Source organism: Leuciscus leuciscus (genome assembly GCF_965113295.1).
Source record: "Leuciscus leuciscus genome assembly, chromosome: 6".
Classification (NCBI taxonomy): Eukaryota; Metazoa; Chordata; class Actinopteri; order Cypriniformes; family Leuciscidae; genus Leuciscus; species Leuciscus leuciscus.
The window spans coordinates 40,830,136-40,854,087 of NC_138730.1; the positions used below are offsets into that span (position 1 = coordinate 40,830,136).

The 23,952-nt window shown below is 35.9% G+C and overlaps 1 protein-coding gene and 1 long non-coding RNA gene across 4 annotated transcripts in view; one reads left to right on the plus strand and one right to left on the minus strand.

The window, feature by feature from the left end:
• per2 (period circadian clock 2) overlaps positions 1 to 20,130 on the minus strand; it is a 29,569-nt gene extending 9,439 nt beyond the window's left edge. Inside the window, exons 1-15 of one of the 3 annotated variants that reach the window (XM_082172948.1) lie at positions 19,948 to 20,130; positions 11,746 to 11,902; positions 11,102 to 11,559; positions 7,619 to 7,717; positions 6,831 to 6,988; positions 6,106 to 6,227; positions 5,722 to 5,923; positions 5,038 to 5,089; positions 3,930 to 4,072; positions 3,032 to 3,110; positions 2,740 to 2,846; positions 2,209 to 2,359; positions 1,478 to 1,586; positions 988 to 1,128; positions 710 to 785 (exon numbers count right to left, since the gene is read on the minus strand). In XM_082172948.1, coding sequence (XP_082029074.1) covers positions 710 to 785; positions 988 to 1,128; positions 1,478 to 1,586; positions 2,209 to 2,359; positions 2,740 to 2,846; positions 3,032 to 3,110; positions 3,930 to 4,072; positions 5,038 to 5,089; positions 5,722 to 5,923; positions 6,106 to 6,227; positions 6,831 to 6,988; positions 7,619 to 7,717; positions 11,102 to 11,487 — 1,825 coding nt within the window. In that variant the 5' untranslated portion in view covers positions 11,488 to 11,559; positions 11,746 to 11,902; positions 19,948 to 20,130. The remainder of the gene's footprint in view (positions 1 to 709; positions 786 to 987; positions 1,129 to 1,477; positions 1,587 to 2,208; positions 2,360 to 2,739; positions 2,847 to 3,031; positions 3,111 to 3,929; positions 4,073 to 5,037; positions 5,090 to 5,721; positions 5,924 to 6,105; positions 6,228 to 6,830; positions 6,989 to 7,618; positions 7,718 to 11,101; positions 11,560 to 11,745; positions 11,903 to 19,947) is intronic. The other 2 variants (XM_082172947.1, XM_082172949.1) reach the window with 2 other exon arrangements.
• LOC309501233 lies at positions 15,876 to 19,923 on the plus strand. The gene is made up of 2 exons (XR_014206797.1): positions 15,876 to 16,335; positions 16,463 to 19,923. It is a non-coding gene; the product is annotated as an uncharacterized lncRNA (long non-coding RNA).
• Positions 20,131 to 23,952: the final 3,822 nt, after the last annotated feature.

The following is a 23,952-nucleotide window of genomic DNA, read 5'->3' on the forward strand; positions in this document are numbered from 1 at the left end:
AACAATTTTATTGTGAAATATTATTACAATTTAAAATAACTTTTTTTCTATTTTAATATATTTTAAAATGTAATTTATTCCTGTGATGCAAAGCTGAATTTTCAGCATCATTTCACGGTCTTCAGTGTCACATGATCCTTCAGAAATAATTCTTGAAAACAGTTGTGCTGCTTAATATTTTTGTGGACACGTGATACACGTCCTTTCAGGATTCTTTAATTGATAGAAAAATTCAAAAGAACAGCATTTAAATTAAATAGAAATGCATGCTTGCTGAATAAAAGTATTAATTTCTTCAAAAAAATATCTTACAGACCTCAGAATTTTGAATGATACAGTATTTTAAATGATATAAGTAAATAATATATAAAATAAATTATAATATATATATTACATTATATCATACATCATATTGTATTATATTCAAGTTAAAATCATTAACATGTTGCATGTGACAACAGATGTTGGATGTTTTTCACTTAGAGAAAATTCTTTTTAGAGGAAAAAATGTGAAGGGTTTTAGCATACAATTTTTGTTCCACAGTTCAAATCACAATTGCAATACTTGTTGATATAATCTCACTATAAATCTTTGGTACCATATCATGGAAACCATATTCTTCAGACACATTTCTGTTGCACACAAAGAGACACACAGACTTTGATGACAGACGAGGGTGCACAGATGGTGGTGGATATTGGTACATACTTGTAGGGCTCTTCTTCAACTGCTGCTCTTGGTTTTTCTGCATGTGAACTCCTTTGCAGATCTCCTGAAAGCTCCTCTGAGAAAACACATGCATACAAACATAAATAAATCCACTAGAGCCCCTTTTGGTTCTAATTGCATGAATAAAAAAAGCTATGGTTAAATACAGGTGACCGTGAAGCATTTGACTTGTAAAAAATGGCTCCTCTGATAAAACAACAACAACAACAAAAAAACCAGTTGGGAACCACTTATCTAGAATTCATCATGTGACTCACCGGTTTGGCTCTCCTGCCATCCTCTTCCTCTTGCCGCTGACGTGTTCCGTTACCGTTACTGTCACTAGACGACGCCACACTCATCAGGTGATCGTTACTGCCCAGACTCCCAAAGCCACTAGAGCCGTTGTTGTGCACCGGCTACAAAACACAAAAACAAGATTTAACCGGTGATTTTCATTTCTCTCATTCTAAAGGCTGTAATACACAACACTAGGAGGTTTTAAAATATTAGGCATCCTAAACTTGTCGACTTTGGACAAAAACTGGACATCATACACTAAACGACTGAGGATCACGCACTACAAGACTTTCAAGTCGTTCCAAACACAACAAACTCACGCAGAAACAGGCATACGTTATAAAACTCTTTGTTTCCCAGTCTGTTACTGTCTATTCCACTGCCTTTTTATGTGAAAGGATGTCAAAACCCTCTTATTTAAATTGAATCCATTAATCTGCCTCTTTCAATGGTAATGAGTTTCCGCACCTGCACCAGGAGTCGGTGAATTTGCTCAGTGATTTCCTGGATGTCTGAGTCTATGGATTTGCCCTCAGCAGTGGTCGGAGCTGCAAACACATCTTCATTCACTGGACCCCTGGTTGTATGAAAGAAAATCACAGTTACACTACCGTTCAAAAGTTTGGGGTCGGTATGATTTTTTTATTTTTTTTTGAAAAAAGTCTCTTATGCTCACCAAGGCTGCATTAATTTGATAAAAAAAAATACAGTAAAAACAGTTATATTGTGAAATATTATTAACTGATTTCTATTTGAATATATATTCAAGTGTAATTTGTTCCTGTGATTTAATTTGCAGCATCATTACTCAAGATTTGCTGCTCAAGAAACATTTCTTATTATTATCAATGTTAAAAACAGTTCTGCTGCTTAATTTTTTTTAGCTACTTTGATGAATAGAAAAAATAACAGCATTTATTTGAAACTGAACTCTTTTGTAACATTATAAATGGCTTTGCTGTTACTTTTAATCAATTTAATGCATCCTTGCTAGATTAAAGTATTAATTTCTTTCCCCCAAAAAATCGTACAAACCACAAACTTTGAACAGTAGTATATATCTGCAATTACAACTGGATTTGTACAAAAAAGTGATACAATATTCTGTTACCTTGAATTTCAGCATTACATTTTTTAACAAATATTAAGCTTATCTTGGGACATTCAGACACATTCCCCTATTCACCCTGTGCACTCACATGCGAACTTTGTGTCTGCCGATGATGAAGGACATTTTGCGGCTCCAGGGATTGACAAAGCCAGACCAGCTGGTGTCTATGGTGATGTACTCTCCATTACGAGCACAGAAGCGGATCGTGTGATCAAACGGCTGGCCAGCATACTGCAAGACTGATGAGACAAAAAAGATGATTTTATTTGCAAATTAGATATTTAAAGGTACACCATGTAACTTTTTTTGTAAAAAAAATAAAAATATATATATATAACGAGCAAGTACATCATAATATCCATTGTTCAAACCGTGTTTTGTCTTATCCTGAATCACTACGGAACACCTATAATAAGTGTTTATATTCTGACTATTTTAGACCAGGCGGGACAAAAACCACTGTGGAGTAGCTTGCATGAATCGTTATATCCTACATAAACAGAGAGAAGTAGCTCCGGCTACAACATTCTCCCAAAAGTTGCATGACTTTATAAGCTGTCTCTGCCTTTTCTTGTAAAAAAAAAAAAAAAAAAAAAAAGCAGCCACAAATAGCACTCACTCTTCCTATGGATGCCGAGCATGGCTGGTCGATCACTGGGATGCAGGTGCAGAAGGACAGGTGTACCAATCAAATCCTGTGGAAGATATCCTAGTAATGGAACAGCCCTACAGGAAAAAAAACATCACATGATAAATTCTGATTAGTCTAAACCACAACCGTTTTTGCCTTTAATATTCATGATTATGAGAAATGGAAAAAAGCAGGTGTGCAGGTACAGCTGTTGCATGAGCTTAAAATTTCCAGCTAATCTTCATCTAGTTCGTCAACAGTGAAGCATTAACACCCGTACCTCTCATCCACATCCTGAAACACACAGCTGGGTGTGTGTGTTGTGGTGAAGATTCGTTTGTCTGTGGGGATCCTGGGAGCTGAGGAATGAACAAAGTTTCTGACAATTTATTACATGAAAAAGTACATTTCCATATATGCACATGCTGAGGAAGCTACTGTAAAACTGTGACTTGCCTATTTAAAAGCTAATCAGAATTTTAAGTAGTTAAGTCAACCTTTTTGGAAAGCAGTTAAATATAAGTTAACAAAATATAGCTGTGTACACTGAATATATTGTTGTATATATCTGATTATACACTTTGGGGTCAGTAATATTTTTCTTGTTTTGTTTTTGAAAGAAATTTATAATTTTATTCAACAAGAATGCAACTGATAAAAAGTGGCAGTAAAGTTATTTAGAATGTTACAAAAGATTTCCTTCTTTCTATTTATCAAAGAATCCTGAAAAATATCAATTATGGTTTCCACAAAAATATATCAAGCAGCATTTTTCAACATTGATAATAATAATAAATGAGAATAATTAGAAATGCTGAAAATGCAGTTTTGCCATCACAGGAATAAAATTCAATTTTTAAAACATGTTTAGATATTCTAAACTGCTATATTATTTCACAGTTTTGAGTTGACTGTATTTTTGTTCAAATAAACACAGCCTTAATATAAAATACACACCTTTATTTAAATAAACAAATTTATTTGGAACCAATCACAACACATTCAATTCATTATTTTTTAACCATTATTCAAATTAATCAATTTGCTAAAATTATTGGTAGATTGTAAGGCTGCAAGTGCAGTATAAAATGATATTAATAAAAATGCACCACTTCTTACTTGAAAAAATATATGTTCTACAAGAATAAAAGAATAAAATAACGTGTAAAAGAACTGACCTTCGTAGCCGGAGTGCACTCTCTCGGCCAGCAGGAGGCAGCAGAACTGATCTTCAGAGTGCTCTGTCTCCTGAACCTTCATCAGATATGGAGTCATTCTGAAGGGATAGTACTGAAGATCTCCTTCACACTCTTTACCACCACTGGAGAAGAAAACAACAGAGCGTTTCATACACATTCGACAAAAACCTGCTAATAAACTTTGGATTAGTCAAAACCTTTTACTTTCCCTATCCATTCCAAAACAAAAAAGGGTTATTTTTTTAAAACTTTTGTAAAGGAACTCATTTGTAGGCACATTTTATGTCTACAAAACTAATTTCAAGCATTTAAGCATACATTTTTAAGTCAAATGTTCTTTTAAGGGTGTGTTCACACTTGTAGTTCGGTTCTCTTGGTTCTTTCAGACTTTGCATTCGCACTGTCATTTTTAACACCGAACCAATCGAACTAAACCTGCCAAGTGTGAGCACACCCTAATAAGCTCAAATTCGTTAACTGTGTCCAAATTTTGACTGGTTTTACTGTCATTTTTTTTAAATTAGCAGATTGTTTAAGATCTGGCCTGCATGTAAAAGTTGCCGGTTTCTCAGGTAGGGGTGAAGAAAGAATTGTAAAGTTACAGAAATCCTGGTAACACTTTACAATAAGGTCCCACTCGTTAACGTTAGTAAATGCATTAAATAATAATAATTAAGAATGCACAAGACATTTGATACAGTTTTTATTAACCTTTGTTAGCATTAGTTAAAAAGAATACAACTGTTCATTGTTAGCTCAGGTACATTAAATAATATAAACAGAAACAACTTTTGATTTTAATAATCTATAAGTAAATGCTAAATTAAATCTGTTCTACCACCCAAGGGCTCAATCCAAGGTTTCATTAGTAACTGACCGCACTACTTTGCTTAAGAGTTGTGTTTACTGAATGCATGTTTTCCATTGTAATATCAAACGCATTAGTAATCAAATCTTCCTATTTACAGGGACAAAAGTTCACCAGAATTAATAATTAATAAGTAAATCTATGAATAAACTCATGCCGAGCAGATGGTGTACAGGATGCAGTCAGTATAAATTTACTTTCTAACCCTCACAAACTCACCTGATACGACAGAAGAAGGATTTCTCCTGCATGCAGTCTGCCGGTGACGACTCTTTAGATGAGGAAAAAACAAGAGTGAGATGAGTTCAGGTTTAATTCAACAGCATGTGAATGCATGAATAAGAAACAGAATGTCTTTTGAGTCGTCTGAGCCTGCTTTGCCTATTGCTAGTTTAATTTGAATGTTTATTAAAGGTAATTCTGAGAATTTCCTTGGCACATCAGAGGACTGTACTGTATTCGCAGTGTGGAAAATGGGACAGATTAAAGGGATAATTCAAAAATGAAAATTCTGTCATCATTTGCGCACTATTATGTTGTTTCACCCAAACCTGTATGAGTGTCTTTCTTCTGTTGAACACAAAAGAAGATATTTTGTAGATTGTTGGTAACCAGACAGTAGCCAGTGACCATAGTATTTATTTTTCTTACTATGGAAGTCAATGGCTACCGTCAACTAAATATCTTATTTTGTGTTCAATGACAGAAAGAAACTAATACAGGTTTGGAACAACATAAGGGTGAGTAAATGATGACAGTGTGAAATATCCCTTTTAGGTCTTTGGTGTGGACCAAGTCTATTTGACGCCTGAGTTCAGATCGATTGGTTGGTGTGATGGTGTTTTTAAAGATGCTTAACTTCTCTGTAGACATTGCTACTGATCATGTGCATTTGTGTCATACCTGCGCCAGTGCACATGCTCCAGGACGGCAGTCTGTACGGTGTGGTGAAGCTATAAAACACGCTAACGTCCTGCGGTGTAAGAAACTCCACAAACTTAGCGTTCTTGAACACATCCCGCTTGCAGTTCAAGATGGAGGCGGCCTGGTCTGAAATGTAGACGATCTTCCCGGTGATGAGGGAGACCGCCACTGCAAAGATATCCTGCACAACAAAGATCCCACAATACATTTTTTTTTTTTACAAAAGAGAACAACTGAATTAAAAAATAATTCAATATTGACTGGAACACCTTAAATAAATTAATGGATAAATAAATAAATGAATAAAATGGATAAATACATGCACGCACGCATACATTACACAAACAAACAAAAAAAACGTACTGTGTTTTTGAGGGTGTATTCAGAAGTAATGCTGTCTATCTCCTCGATGGTATATGATGAGACATCAAGCCCTGATGGCTGACTGTCATTAATCATAAGCAGCTGATAGTATTCTTCATTTGCTGAAATGAAAAAAAAAAAATGAAAAAAAAGATAAATTCATGGTGCAAATCCAATTCACATATCTGGTGTAATGTAGTACAGATTAAATATGTGATGCACACCTAATAGTTAATAAAAAACACTGCAATGCATGTAAATTTGACTCTCAAAAATAAAAATTACTGTATGAATGCTAAGTTTTGATTGGTTGCCTGTGTTCTATCCACTAAATGACACATAACAAACAGCCTATATTAGATATATTCTCATACTATACATACTACACTAATAATAAGCCAACATAGATATAAATATACATGCAATAATTGATTATTATTAATTGAGATCTAAAAAAGGGGCAGACACATTATTAAATGTATCAGCATATTAATCACATGACGTGATGTTCACCCAGTAGTTCTACCCTGATTTGCTGATGCATTTGTTTGGTTTGAAAGTTGTTGTTTTATGTGCCTAGCTACATTTTCATTGTTGTCAAGCGAAATAAAGCTCAGAAAATAGATTGATAATTTAACAGAAAGTAGGACTACGTCCCTGTGGCCAGGCAAGTGCTTCTGCATTATGGATGACTTGTGTAATGATAATTTAAAGGCATCGCTCACCCTCCACCTGTCTGACGCAGCGCAGGGCATATTTCAGAGTGTTGAGCGTTGTCGACTTGCTGCCCTTGTTCCGCTTCTCTTGCGGCAAATGAAGCTTCAGCTCCTTCAAAGTTTTGATCAACTCTTTCTGAGTCTTTGCCTTGGCAGACTCTTCGCTGCTGCAGGTGCGCAAAACACACACACATGTCAGCAATAAAACCCATTCTAAAAAGCATTAAAATCAAATGTTAACAACATGCGTACAAATGATTCATAAAGTACATAACTCCTCATTCCACCAAACCACTGTCTACACGATTCTGCACTACTGTTAAATATAACTGGGAATGATATTATGCAATGTACACAATACACATCAAGTTTGACGAAAAAATTGGTTTGATTTTGTAAACATATTGAAAATAAATAAATACATATTTGTAGTAAAAATTAAAATATTTTTTAAAGCGTTCTGTGAAAATTATGGTAGAAAAAAAAGTATATATATATATTATAATAGATATAATAGATAGTTATATACTAAAAATAAAATAAACTGAAATATTATATTATATATTATAAAATAATAATAGTATAAAATAATATATTAAATCTAATATAATTAATATAATAAAATAAAATATATTTAATATAATGTAATGAATGTATATTTGTATACATAAAATAAAATAAAATAAAATAAAATAAAATAAAATAAAATTAAATAAAATTAAATAAAATTAAATAAAATTAAATAAAATTAAATAAAGTTCCTGGTAGAAGGGCAGTCTGGTGTGTTCGTGTCTAACCTGCAGCCGCTGGTAGACGGGTTGTCTTGCTCTGAACTGGCACTCAGAAGGCTGAAGGCGTTTGAGCTGCTGGGTGGTGATGGACTGTGAGAGTTAGAGCTGTAAAAAGAATACACATACAATAAGCCATCATAAAACAAGTCATAAACTACAGACAGACACTTTATGACTAGTAATCAGGCAGATGCTATTTTAATAGGCATGTCTACCTTTGATTGCTTTACTATATTGATTAAGTGAGGTATAAAGTGAATTGCCCATCCCTCAAACCAATGAGGAATCGCACACAGAACATCCCTGAATTAATTGCAAACTGTTCGACATCATATCCAGCACCTGGAAACCCTGCACGCCATTGCAACAAACATGACGGCATTATTGAGAAACGATTAATTCAGTATACCAGCTGAAGCTAGTCAGAACCAGCTGTTGCAAGAGAATAAAGTGACAAGAAAAATCATGCAGTAGCTTCAGGTCAAAACTTCCTTCACACACACACAACATTTTCAATCACTGTGGACAATGGAACAAGAAATGGGTGCTCCTCTTCCACATGGACGTTTCCGTCCATCAATCTTCATCTGTTTGCCTCAAAAACACTATGACTTCTGCCATTCCCAGCCATGCTCCATTAGCACGGCTAAGAATGGCTTGTATTGCAGGCTTCTAGTAACTGAGACAGACTGAGATGGATTAAACCGCTCAGTTTAGCGCACTGATACTATTGCGAGTCCAACAACCAGTTACATAAATACACCAGGAGTAATTACAAATAGCCCACTAAGTAGCTTAGAATAGAAACAGGCTTCACATGTTGCAGCTATTAGCAGTAGGTGAGCTAATTATATAAAGCACATCTGTGTTAATCTAGCAGGGCAAAGTGTTTCGATGCTATTGATACAGTCAGTAATTTCAGGAGACTAATGAGATTGGAGAATTTGGAAGATTATTATACAACTGCACATGCAGGGAAGTTTCTTCCTTTACAAGGAATAGATTTAAAAAAAACAAAAACATGCTCTAATGTCTCAAATAAAACCCATTTAAATGGGGCACAATGGGGATAAAAGTCTTTATCTTGAAGAGGATCATTTTGTGTAAAATTCCCTAAATGGTTAAGCCCAATGCAAACTAGCATGTCTTTGAAGTTATGATAGTTTTGGAAAAAGAAGCCTATAGATCATTCATTGATTTCATTCCTTATTTATTTAATCAATATCCAGTAGCCAGTAAGACTGTTGTGCTTTCCATTCCATTATAGGCATTTTACCATCTTTAAATCCATCCAACTCCAAAAATCAGTGCAGAAAACGTGAAGAAAGTTTTCATCTCTTTAGTGAATTCCCAATTATCCAGTGACCTTACGATTACCCCAGAAATAGTAGGTAAGAACTGAGGCTAGAAATGACGTCAAAGATCCTTAAACACGCGAGGACGCACCGACGGGGATGAATGGTTATTCAAATGTTATGGTTTAATGTCTATTGCCAAACCAAAACAATTCCAGATGGCTTTAATCTTTAAACAAATCGCACAAGTGTCTGCATGCAACCTCTTGGCAAAGAGCTGAGATCGTCACACAAACAAACGGTCTCCATGGTGATTAGAAGTTGTGCAATCCAAATTATGCTTGGCTTTAAATAAATGTTACAGTGTAATGCAAATGTAAAAAAAATTAAAAATATTTTACGCCAACATCAAGATTTGATGTTAAAATCAAATGTATAAGAAATGTATCAGAAATGTATTTCTGAAGGATCACGTGACACTGAAAACTGGAGTGATGGCTGCTGAAAAAAAAATGGATGACTAGTAATTTCCTACTACTTAATTCTGGAAAAAACCCCAGAGGTTTTAATTATTGGACCAAAAACGTCCACAATGGTGTGCTGTTTGATACTTGCTAATTACTTACAAAGTACTAAATGGTTTAGCTCCACAGTACTTGAGCGAGCTACTACATGCGGGACATCCTTTTCCTATTTAGCACCAAACTCTGGGATAGTCTTCCTAGCCTTGTTCAGGAAGCAGACACACTCTGTCAGTTTAAATCTAGACTAACAACACATCTCTTTAACCTGTCATGCACATTATCACACATCCGTTAAAGGATTGTTAGGCTGCATAAACTAGGTCAACCAAACCAGACACACTTCCCATAACACCCGATGTACTTGTTACATCGTAAGAAGAATGGCATCTATGCTAATATTAGTCTCTCTGTTTTTATCCCGAGGTTACCGTAGTCAGCCGTATCCGGTCGGTATCCAGATCAGATGGTGGACCTGCACCTAGACACGACCACAACGAAGCCCTGAACGTCAGCAGAGATCCTGTCTACTAGACAACGACAGCCATCGGCACAGATCCTCAGCAAAGCCCACGAGAACCTGACAGGTCCTCTGCACAGACCTATGACCAGCTGCGTCTCCGTACTGGCGTGATGAATCCAATCTTCAAGAAAAAGGAACTGGATGAAATATTGAATGCTACAATCTGAATTCTGACTTGTGACGCTGCCTGAATCACAATAACACCGTGTTCCTTCGTTTGCCAGAGAACTGCCCCTCTCGGACTGATCCTGGTTTCTCCCACGGTCTTTCTCTCCAGTCTTTCACCTGAAGGAGTTTGGGTTCCTTGCCACTGTCGTCTCTGGCTTGCTTAGTTGGGGACACTTAATATTCAACAATATTATTGATTTGACTGCACTGACACTGTTGAATGAGAACTGGAAAATGCACAATGTGCTTTTTTATGCACAGCTTCTTTAATCAATGATTTTTTTAAAACAGAACTGAATCAACACTGAACCGACACTATTTTCTTTCAGAGCTGCTGTAACAGCCCAAATGAACTGTTTGCATCATTGAATCGCTTTCCTATTATCACTGTACATCTGTTTTGAAACAATTTGTATTGTATAAAGTGCTACATAAATAAAGGTGACATGACTTGAAAATTCAGCTTTGCCATCACCGGAATAAATTATTTAAAAATATATGAAAATTGAAAAGTTATTTTATAGTTTAATTGTTATACTATTTCACAATATTGCTATTATTGATCAAATAAATGCAGCCTTGGTGAGAATAAGATAATTTTCATAAACATTTTACTTATCCCAACTTTTTGAAAGATAGTGTATACAGATCCAGAACAATCAGTTCTAGGGACATTTATTAAAATTTCACCCTCAAAAATATAGTGGGCGCCAAACATAATTTGGACACTTAAGTGCTTGATTATAAATGCATCAGATTACTAAGTCGGGTAGCACAAGTCAACTTTTTTTTTTACCCCCCCCAAAAAAAAGAAAAAAAGTTTGTTAGGTATACATGATAAACCAATAGATATAATGTGCAAAATAAAGTCAAAAAGTATTGGGCCACTTTGTCCAAAAGTTTTGTCAAAGCCGTCCAAATTGGTCCAAATATTTTCTGGGACCATTGCATGTCACAGACAAACAGAATATCACTAAATTACCTTTTGTTACTCTCCGATGACTCTATTAGTGCCGAGTCCTTGCTTCGGCTATTGGAACTCCCCGAAGACTCATTGCCATGGGACTCATTTCCACGAGAGTCATTACCGTGGGACTCGTTACCATGAGACTCTGTTCCACTCCCACTGGACCCGCTACTCTTCATATCCACATCCTCATGGAGGGAATGTTTCATCTTCCGGTTGTTATGGGGCGAAGCGGGAGGGTCTTGGCTACTGTCACTTCCTTCGGACGCCAGGCCAAGTTCGGCCCCCTTCGCGAAACTGCCCATGCGATGCAACGTTGCCATCGAACTGCAGCCGGCTGCCTCGTTCTGCCCCTCCAGGGAGGAGAACAGGTACGGTTTGGAATCTGAGTCCTCAGACATCAGACTTGGTTTGAAGAAGTGAAGCAAGTGTGTGTGGCGTTCAGAAGGGAATTCAGACGAGCGCACGGTTTGCTACGGGAATAAAAGAACAGACAAAACATGAGTCATTAAAATTAAATGCATTTTTCATCTGAAAACATCAAGAAATCTTGTCCATAAACCACAGTCAAACTAGACTTTGAGAACACAATTTTTTTTTTTTTTTTGGAAATTGCAATGGTCACAAATTCACGAGTTCACAAGTCTGAGCACACAAACCTGAACTTTGGAACGCAGCGAAATTCAAAACTGAATTGATGAACTGATGTCAATGGAAAGTGTGACCATCCCTTTAGACAAAGGAACAAGATGATGCACTTAACCACGTCAAAAGAAACCATGGCAAGACGGGACAGAGATAATCTGCATGCCATCCCTGTACAGGAGATACAATCATGTTTTTAGTTCCACAATCTTCTCCTATAACAGCAAAAGTTGAAAGTCAAATTCATGACTGTTCATCACAAAGCCAGATTGTGCATCAAAGTAAAGCATGCAAAACACTGTCTGACCAAATACTGAGGTCAAATCTATAGGCAGGTCGGCCTCTGTCTAGACCCAACGAGCGTAAACTTAAGAGTTCAAAGGTGGGCGATCCTGGTGTCCCCTCGTGTCCTTTAACTAAACAGATGTGGCATTTCGGCTTGTAAACACTGCCTCCTTCAAAGGTTTAATCCCAGCATGTGCACATTAAAGGTGTTAGCCTAGACAGGACCAACAGCAGGCCCTGACTGGTTTTTATCCCTTCATGTTTCCATGAAAATGGCAGGGGAAAAAAATAAACTCTTATCCCTTTGCTCTAAAGAAATAAATAGTTGTCTGAACAGAGTAGAGAAGACTGAGCCAAGTTTCCTGGTCAGGACCTAAGATGGACCGTATTAAGGAAAGACACCTTCAACTCTTTTACTCAAGAGCTAAAAATACACCTGGAGGATTGCCAGAGAGTAGAGTACGTTAGTGGATTACCTGTGTGACCAAGACCTGAATAGATTTACCATGCATGACTGATATATTGTTTCAGGTAAACCCATTACATGCATTGTAATGTAGTACAAGAACACCTGTGTGAACTTGAAAGGAAATTACAAAATACAAATTACATCATCCATGCACTTAAAATGACTTTGGGGCCAGTTGATTATCCTTATTGAAATGATTAAACAATTATGTGGCAATGCATATGTTTGAATAATATAGTGAATTGCACTATACTTTTTTATGATTTTAACAAATCATTTTGCATTAATTTTGCAAAATGTATAATCTACATTAATATTCCATGTTGCATGGTTACTGGCCAATCTCTGCCACTAAACAACTAAACAAAGACCTGTGCTAACAGTATATGTCAATGACTTTTTGATGCATATTACTTGGTGCCCCACCCAAATCACACCTGTCTGACTTATGAGCACATATAATCTTAATATGTCTGGCTGAGTGCCTACTGTAACCTAGTAACCCACAGGGCGATGACACAACAGCGCTAACCTTTGTATTTTCTGTTGCATAGTGACACACTGGCCAAGCACTTTGACTCTGCTGATTGAGAAAGAATATTAAGTAAACATTAACAGATTTTTTTTATATTTGACGCAAGCAAAAAAGCTGTAAACCTCAGCATGTGTAAATGTGGCATTCAGCCTTTTAGTATGACTCTTTTAACTATAACCTTTTAAGCTAGAGAAAATGACAGAGCCAGTTCTCTAGATCTTTCTTAAAGTCAGAGTAAGTGCTCTCTAGACATGACCTGCAGATGACACATTATAAGCCATTAATGTGGATTTTATTCAAACCCTATGGGCATCTTCATGTGATATAGTTGCTTGCATGGGGGCCATAAAGCAGAACACTGCAATTTAATATAATTACAGCTGCTGACAGACTTATATTGTTATCTCTTTATAATACAATCATAGGTGCTCATGGGAAAAGCACACTGGCTAACACATGGGATCAGATCTACAGTCTAAAAATCAATGATTAATAAAAATGAAGTGTTAATAATGAAAAATAAACTGCAATGTCATTGTCAATTGTATCCATTAGATGTAAAACATACATCTGAACTAATGTTGCATTGTTAAAAGACACAAAGACAAATTATGCAATGATATTCAAAGCAGTCAGGCCATTAATATTCAAAATCCTTACTTTACGAGGCAAATTCATGTACCTTTCCTGGCCTTTTAAGTAAACGTACCCTGCTAAAAATATAATGTCCAAGACCACAGCCGGCATTGCTTAACAAGTTCAATGTCACAATCTCACTGCCGATTCAGCACTTTTATTCTGGGCTCTGAGCTCAAAGACCAACGACTACTACTACCCCATATATTGTGCAAAAACTTGGTGTAATTAGCTGAATTCAGCAGTTTCTTCTACAATAAAGACTATAAAAAGAACATTTACAAGTAAAATAAGTAGTCTTATAAATTAATTTAATTTAATTTACATAAATGTATTATGGTAGCCTATATGATAAATGACAAATAATGACCTCTTACCCAAACATAACTACTTAATAATATGTTTCTTAATTATATTATGACTAATTTGAATAATAAGCATTGCAATTAATTCAATCAATTGCACATTTAATATTTCACTCAACACCAAAAGATAATAATCTACTGTAATGTTAACCAAGTAAAGATCAGACAAACAAAGCATAAACCTAATGATATACAAAAGAACCTTACAACCAACCACCTTGCAGACGGTTTTATAACTCAGTATCAAGTGAGACATTTACGTAATTGAATGTGTAACAGTGGCACATGGGCTACTACTCATAAGGACTTACATAAGTTTACAGACAGCTCTGAAAGGAAATAGATCATATTGCTTGGATGCTTGCATTTTAGTACAATTTTACACAATTAGCACAAATTAAAGTAGGTGGTGACACAAATATGCATCTTTTATGGTGCAAATATTTCTTAGACTAGAAAACCTGATTCATATCAAAACACACTTCATTACTTGCATTTTGCATCAAAACCAAATTTATAATATGTAAAATTCAATAATTTTTCATCAAATATTCCAGGAGTTCAAAACAATTCAACATTATTTCATATACGTAAATAAGTGATTTATTAGCATATGTTTTGACTCAAGTCTTGATATTTAGACATAGAGTTCAACAATCCTGAAAAGATTAGACACAGAGATTGATGTCTGTGTTCCATGATGTCATGATGTAAATCCACAGTCACCAGGTCACGGATTAAAGCACACTATTCCGGAGTAGTGTGTGTGTGTGTGTGTGTGTGTGTGTGTGTGTGTTTGTGGCGGGAAAACTGCTGTACTACACAATCTGCTGACACACATTTGTGCTTTTGGATGGATAAAATTAAAATAATTTGAAACTGTACAGATTCATGAACTTACAGTGTTGCGATGCAATACCACAATATACATCCTAGTTTTGTACTTTTAGTTTGAGAGTATCATCAGTACCAAAACTCAAACAGGTTGAAGAGTGAAAATTGAACTGGTCCAATCAGACTAGCAGAAATCTTTAGCATTGAGCCCTGATGTTGTTTGGGGAAATTTTATTTTATTAACTACATGATTGCGACGTATTTCAGTCAGTAAATACTTTGTTTATAAATGTTGCTCTAAAGATGTGGCTTACTTTGTAAAAGCAGAAAGCAAGCACATTAGTCATTAAAACTACCTACGCACATGGCTGAATAACTTTCAACAAGCCATTCCCTATAATGTGACTCACCAAAATGTTTGTAATGATGTAGCTGCTTGAGTGTCGCCTGCACTTACATAATACTAAGGTCTTTCTGGTAGTCATATTGCAAAGTGCCCTTGTAAACAGCTGTTTGGTAATAATGCTGGCAGCAGGTAAAGCTGGCTAACCAACTCTTTCCAAGAAGACACATGTGAGACCTCCAGATTAGGTTGTGTAAGTGTCTTCATCCTCCTGCTAAAGCTAAATTCAGCATGTTTTGCATTATTGCAATGCATAGACGAGAATTTGGGACTTTTTGAGCTCTCTGAAACAACTTTAAAAATGGGTTTCAGACAGGTGAGCAAACGAATAGTATACCCTAACTTGTTTAATAAGAGTTTCTTGTGGCTTCTGGTGATCTCCGAACCCAGAGCAAAGAAAGGCAAAGCGTCTATCCTGATTTTACTACTAGAGTATCCAGCTGTAACTGGTTTCAGCCAACACAGGATGACCTTATATCGTTTCCAGTCTCTACGCCTAGGAAAAAAAAGCACTATTCAATCAGTTCCTTATCTGCACTCATGCTTGTCTATCTACTGTAGGTGTATGGATAGCCAACAGAGAAGGTGAAAGCAGCAGGACCAGGGCAGTAGCTGGAAAACCAAGTTTGCAAGCCAAGCACTTGTAATAGTTGAAAGTTAGCCACAAATGAAACGGCACTCACTTTGATTGCCATATATTCTTCACATGGAAATACTTACAGAAGACACTTTTTTCACAATTAGCCTAAAATTGTACAAATAACCTAAATGTGCAATCAATAATTTTGCAACAGCCGTTTTTATTTTTTTGGCTACAAATGCCCAATATAAAATTTTGATTTATTATTATTTTATTATGTTATTTTATTCGATGAAGGCTTTATGTCGAACATCACATGAACAAACAGGAAACATGTCTCATTACATCCGCTTGTTGGAGGAAGCAAAGCAGTATAAACTGATGCCGATATATGGACTTTTAAGGTAATCTGCTTACCTAGTTTAACTAACCGCATGATAGTGTGAAGAAGAAAACTAAAAAACACTTTTAGATATCAATCTGCATATGCGAGGGATGTGGATTATGCTCATCTTTAGCAGCTCCTTTAAAGGCATCTTGAGTAAAACAACTCTATATTTAATGAAGCACATACAAAATAACTCTACCAAAAACAATGCAACCATGTTTTACAGAATACAGAAGTTTTTTTTGGCCGCAAAACCCCCATTAGTTGATGGTCTTCTTGTTATCTTAATATGTCTTCCCTCCTAAGGTGAACGACTCCATGTAGAATAAAATGACTTTTATTAGGCTACCAATATGACGCCATTCCACATTTTATGTGAATGTACATAATTTTAAACATAATACTATGCATTTCTTTAAAGGTAAAATGATTTAATGCAGAACAAATACTTTTAAAGCCTTCAAAAACAAACAAACAAAAAAATTCACAAAAAGAGATAAACTCAAAACTGGCAATAAAACTGTAGTTTAAAACAAATCGCATTCTCTGCGTAATCTAATTCCCATCCAACCACTCAACAAAATAATGCTGCAACTTGGAAAGATAGCATCAATGAAAGCTTTGGACTGTTCGTGTGGCTCTGAGCCAGGAATGGTCTCTAAATACATAAAAATGTACCCGAGGAGACTCTTCGTGCGTCATCACATCCTACCCTCCCACTGCATACTCTGCCCCAGCAGCCAATCCCATCTCAACTGCCAACGCTTTCAGCCTATCCTGTTGAGCAACTCTGGACACATCACGTAAAACTGCTCGCCCACACTTTCTCTTTTATAGTCAGAGTGAGTTCAACAACGACCCATGCGGCCCTACAACATGTACTAGAAACAGCTTTATTTGAAGAAAGATAATGTTTCCACTCAGACAGATCACCCAAAGCACATCCTTTATATCATTTATTGGGTTAGTTCACCCAAAAATTAAAATTCTGTCAGTAATTACTCACGCTCAAGCGACGAGAATACTTTTAGTGTGCAAAAAACTAAAATAACGACTTTATTTAACTTTATTTAACACACAAAAAGTATTCTCATCGCTTGCCGCTGTAGTCACTTGGACTATTATAATGATGTCTTTACTAACTTTTCTGGGCCAGCAGATGAAATGACCTAGCAGCCTATGAAGGAGTGAGCCAGCTATCAGATTTCATCAAAAATATCTTAATTTGTGTTTCCGAAGATGAACGAAAGTCTTATGGGGCTGGAACAACATAAGTAAGTGAGTAATTACAGACAGAATTAAAAATTTTGGGTGAACTAACCCTTTGAAGAATCAATTACAGATGCTATCTATGCATTTATCCTTCATTTATTCTTAATAGTGATGTCCAACCACTGTTTGGAGAAGATGATGATCAGTTTCTGATTACATCAGTGCTGCATGTGCAACCATTATTCCAGCATCACCAAAATTAGATCTAACAATTACGTGTCTCTAGGTTCTCATTTGGATCAAGCTCTGCAACATTCACTGTCTTGGCCAAGAAAATAGATTAAATACGAGACAAAAAAGCAAGAAAATTGGCATTCTACTTCTGGAAAATCAAAGCAGATGTTGAATGAAAACATCTACAAAACTGTAAATTCTCAAAATGTACTTTAAACCTGTACATTTTAAATGGAATAGATCATGACATATGCAAATTAAAATGCAAATTAGCTTATATCACACAAAAGATTTTGGGAGATGATTGCAAACAAATTATGACGAATACTTTGAGGTCAGAGGTCAGCTTTGAGAAAAAGACCAGTTAAACAAAAACCAGGGATACAAAGGTGCTGAAAAACAGATTTTCCTGATTTTCTTTAATTTTGTCGCAAAATGTTACTATATTATTGCTCAGCTCTTTATTTAAAGTTGGATTTAAGTATGTCCAACTTTATCCACCTACACTATACTCGAGTATATATGTAGGTGGATAAAGTTGGATATACTAAGGTAATATATAGATTACTTGCTTGTATAGGTAAATGTAAACTGCATTATCGGCCAGCTCAAATCTGCTAAATGCAAATAAAGGATGAAGATATTATAAAAATGCACATCATGATTTTCTATAAAGCTGCTTTAAAACAGTTTATGCAATGAAATAAACAGTTTGCAGAAACACAATGCACATGCAGAGTTTATGTGCTCATTACATTAGAGGCAGATTAAGGTATTTGGAGCACCTCTTGTATGAGTAGGTCAGTTTTAATAGCCTGCAAACAACCCACTGCCTACCTAGTTCAAGCTCAACTACCCAGCATACACTGTGACATAACTGGACAACTGCCAACTTCAGGCTATTTTTACTCCTTTAAAATCAATTTAAAGTCAAAATGCCATTATAAACATCCTCATGTTGTTCCAAACCAGTCACCATTCACTTTCATTGTTTGGCAAAAAGATTAAAATTAAAGTGAATGGTGACTGAGACTATAATTCTGGCTAACATTTCTTTGTGTTCTACAGAAAATATAAATATAGGTTTCCAGTATTAGTTCAAATGACCACATGCTGGTTTTTGAATTAATTAATGTTAACTAGAACTTATGCAATAAGTGCCTCATTGTCGTAAGTCTGATGTGTGCATCAGTGCCATGTGTTACAGCACGTCATTATCTAACATACATGACTCTACCCCTGACAATTATATATGCAGCCTGCAATGACATAATCTTCACATCCAGACCCATACAACAGTACGAAAGGTTGAGATTCATTTTGGGAGGAAAATGTGTGGCAGGCTATTTTAGCGATTATTCTTTTATTACAAGTTTATATTTTTGCTATGAGTACTTCTCTTTTTAAAATACTAGTAATTAATTTATGGTCACTTTTTTTTTACATTTTTCTTGAAACTATTAATTGGCAAAGGTATTTATCCGGCAAAGGTATTTATCCACAAACTATCATTTATTCCTCCTTACATAACTATTCATTAGGAAATATTAAATATTTCTTAAGTTACTAGAATAAATACTAGCATATATTGTAGTTATAACAAACTGAATAGACACTTAAACTTATAATTTATTAAATGCTAGTATCTATTCCAGTTGTTTCTAGGAAGATTTTTAGAGAAGTGACTACTAAAGAAGTCAAGATTGAATACATAATGAATAGCTGCAAGTTATTATTCACTATTGGATTTATTACACTTCTTTTTTTTTTTTATAAGTAACGTTAGGCCTACTAGTTACAAAAACAGATACTAGTGAGTCAAGGAATAAATGTTAAAATGGCTTTACATGACAAACGAGGCTAGGCTGTTTCATAACCTATAGAGTTCGCTTTTTAGCAAAATATTTTGCAGTTTCATAGTCTCAGTAACTAGGGTGAATAAAAAAAAAATAGTTATATGGCATTTCTTCGTCAAGGTAAACAAAGAGGATAAAACTAATGATTTAAAGGGCTTTTGTGTGGAGCACTGACCGAACATGACCTAATCACTGACACAGTTATGCAACGCGTAAGTTTAATACATAACATACATATTTGACATATATATGACTGATCCGATGTATATCACATATGTTACAGTGTATATGTACGAACACCACTTTGTGTTTACGACATAAACTTGTTTAAGAGAATGGTTCACATTGCAGTCAATGGAAAGTGTTATACAACACCTCAACAGCCGAGTCTTCTATTAAACAACATACATGTATCTTACCTGACAACTTAAACAGTCTTCTTTTTCGTACAGGTTGGGAGTCTCAAAACAGGTCTCCGTCCTGTCCGGCTAAATTAAACATATTCCTGAAATTCCAATCAAGCCACAGCGTCCGTTTGACACACATTGCTGCTGGAGACTGCTCTCTAGTCTCTCACACCGCTGCCCTGGATCTCTCGAGCTCGCAGCATGACCTGCATTCAAACTCCTCCCACCCTACACTCCTATTGGCCAAACGCCGCAAATTTGCATGCGAAAAATGCGGAAATGCAAGGAACGCGCTGTGATTGGCTCAGAGGGCCGCCGGTCTTTTTACATAAGTATGTCATACGCCTCACGTGGACAACAATGACCAGTGACGACGACGTGCGTTGCGTATGGACAAATCAGTAGTAAGAGAAAGCTAGTGAATGGGACACCGAAGAGGGAAAAGCCTGTGGTTGGTCCTAGGAAGCTGAGTACGCCGAACGTTATACAAACGGTTATACAAGTGTGTGTACAGTCAATGTGGTCTCGCCCTGTATGAGCGAAACACTGCATGTGAGCCTGTTAATATATGGTGGATGCTCGAAATTATCCAGTAGGTTTTATAGGTGTATCAAGGGACTGTTTTCTTGCAGTGAAGTTCATCTACGTTATATTAATGTACATATACACATACACATATAATATATAACCCGACTGCACTCTGGTTTATTTCAATCACTTTTGCCATTTCATAACACATAGGCTACATAACATCTCATACAAATGCTATTGCATAACATCTCATGTAGGCTATTCATTGTTTTTTTTGCCCTTAGTAGTCAAACTGCATATTGCCTATGTTTGAGCTGCAATGTTGATATTTTACTGTCACATTGAGCATCCTCTGCAACAAATACATTTTCACAGGGAGGCTTTTTATTTGTACCATGATATACAGTATAGGGCTATGTGTTTTAGAAAGCACCCTGGATAATTAGAGCCCACAATAATAAACATTACGAATAGCGAAAAACACTCTCTCTTTCTCTGTTTGGACTCTCTCCATCCCCATCTGTTAGAAGAGGAGTCATCTTGCCTTTTGCCAATAATTGTTATTCTCTTCCTGCATTCATTTATTTTTGCTTCAAGGCAATGTTGGTCTGACCTGCTGAAACAGCTATTTATGTGATGGGTAAACCCGTTTTATTCTTTGGTGAATTATGCAGATTGTGATTGTTGTTATTATGATTTCCAATCAGTTGTGTTTGCGTAGCTCATTATACCAGTTCCATCTTCCATTTAAGCAATATCATAAGCAATAGTGCTGCTGTACTGAATATGGCACTAGGCTGCATTTTCCAAAAAAATCTGCAAGGACAAGACCTCTTGAGGTGATCAGATTGAACACAGATTTATCAAAGAAGATGAATGGGATGTTTTCTGTGATATTTTTCTCACATGCACAAGCACACACATCTATTTAAAAATAAATCTCAATAACACCAGATGGCCCAGATGGCTTCTATCTCTTCCAATATGGATCCAAAAGATTGGACATCAAATCACACCATATAATTTCTAAAAACTCTCACAGATCCAGAAACACTATCTTTCTGTTTCTCACTCCTCTTTCTGAGAATATTAAGCAAAAACATAGTCACAATAAATCCATAGAAGCTTTCTGATATATGCATAATAAGCAGCAGGTGTTTGTTATACAAGCAAAGACATATTATTAATAGCTGATCATTAGTGTGTTCCCAGCAGTTGCTGAGCACTAATGAACTCCGAAAGTGCAAAAGGCCATTACATTTGATCCAGATAGCACAGATAATATATACATTTATGCATTTGACAGATGCTTTTTTGCCAAATGACTTGCATTTCAAGGTACACATTTCTTATCAGTTCTTTGCCTGGGAATCGAACCCATGACTTTGACGTTGCAAGCGCCAACGCTCCACTGTTTGAGCTACAGGAAAGCGATTGTGTACTCCAGTGAAATTAAAATATTGGATTAAAACATTGAAAAATGAAATGTTATTCTCAGTGATGGAAATTGCAGAGATTCACTGCATTTTTTTAAAACAGAGATTCGGAAAATCTATTACATTGATAAAATATGTAAATCCTCTACATTTTGAACTGAAACTCCGTCTCCCCGAATTCCAGCCCAGGTTATCCTGTAACTGAGGTCTGATAGTGAGTATACAAATGAATATAGCATGACAGATCAAACGGGAAGTCCTCATTCATGGGCTGAATGAGGATGCAAACAAAAATACACTCTAAATGTTCAATCGACCCAACAGGGACATGTGGGTGTAATGTTTACAGTGCTGGCGGAAGCACTTTATAACTGAAAAAGCCATGAGTCAGTGAATTGAGTGGACCATCTTTAATAGTTCCACTTTTATCAGACACACGACAGATCAAGGCTGTTTGAGTGGTGTTTGTCATTGGTTCTTTTGGGTTTTGTGAAATGGTGTGAAAGTGACGCACATAAAAGACAACCGAGGGCCAAAACAATCCTATAACAAGACTCTTAAATGACGCATTATTTGAGTGGTGTTCAGTAAAAAGTGCACTTATTGTTTTATTATGGGGTGACCATTTGTTTTTTGGGGTTTTGTTTGGCAATGAATGACATTTATAGACTACGAAATGTCATATTTCTGCATGTAAAATCTAAAAGACCAACTTTTGGTTGAAATCAAAGGTAGAATGTATCCTTCATTGAGAAGACGATCACATAATGCATTATGACTTCCTTGGTGGGGAAAAAAATCCATCCACGATGGTGCAGCAAAAATGTTAATTATAATTACAATTACAATTCATTTAATGTTTAAAAGCATAAAATAGGTTAATTGCATTAAAAGGCTTGATGCCCTATACTGAACTCACACTCAACAACTTTTCATATTTTTAACGTCATCTGTTTGGCCTAATTTGATCAAAACTGCCATACTGAGTTCCATTCTCATGACATACACTCTGTAACATGATCTCTTCTTGTCTCTATATCTCATAAAATAACACAATAAAAATGCTGAGATAATTTTACTCAGATATTTAAGACCAGAAATCAGGTGAAATGAGGCATGCTGTTTTTGTCTGTTTGCTGTAACTAATTGTGAATTGTATTTAAACTGACTGTTCCTACATATTTCATGTACTAAAGAGTTTCCCATTTCTTTGGCCCTAAATGAAGAAGCTATGATTTCCTAAAGGTTCCAAATGGGTTCAGAAAGGGGGTTTTGGCTGCGATGCTATTTTGTCTAACTAGCCTTTCAGTGAACAGAAAGAAGAACCATTTTTTCTTAGTGGGAAGAACATTTTTTATAATCTAAAGAACACTCTTCCATTATAAAGAACATTTTGTGCAATGAAAGGTTCCATTGATGTTAAAAGTTCTTTATGGAACCATAGATGCCAATCAAGAACTGTATTTTTAAGAGTGTATTTAAAAGAACACATTATAGGATTCATTGGGGGAAATTAAATCACATCTCAGATTCTTAATTTTATGTTCCTGCATTGTAAGACAACACTTTAAAAATCTATTAAACTTGTTTGATGGCATATTCAGCACTTTTAAAGAATCCTTTTGGGATCACATGACGTAGCCAGTCATGGGAGGAGCCAGGTGTCCTCAGGTTGCACCAAATGATTGATTAGCTGCATTTGTTTGGTATGTGTTTTTGTATGCAACAAACACACACGTTTGTTTATAGACACCATACGACTGATTCCCACGAAACTATGGCATGATTCCATACTGCTATTTACAAATACAAGATTATGGATTTAGTACTAGATCCACTGTGTTTTTTAATGGACACACCATGGTAGCACATTCCTGAACCAAATCACTTCTAAACTTTACAAGCACATTTTGAACTCCTCCGCATGAGCTCTTATTGCCTGGATTTTCCATTACATCTGTCTGGAATAGGGAAAGGGGAGTTGTCTTTTGGATCCTGTCCTAAGCATTACATCACCAAACGTAAATATAACCCAGCAGCAGACATGACC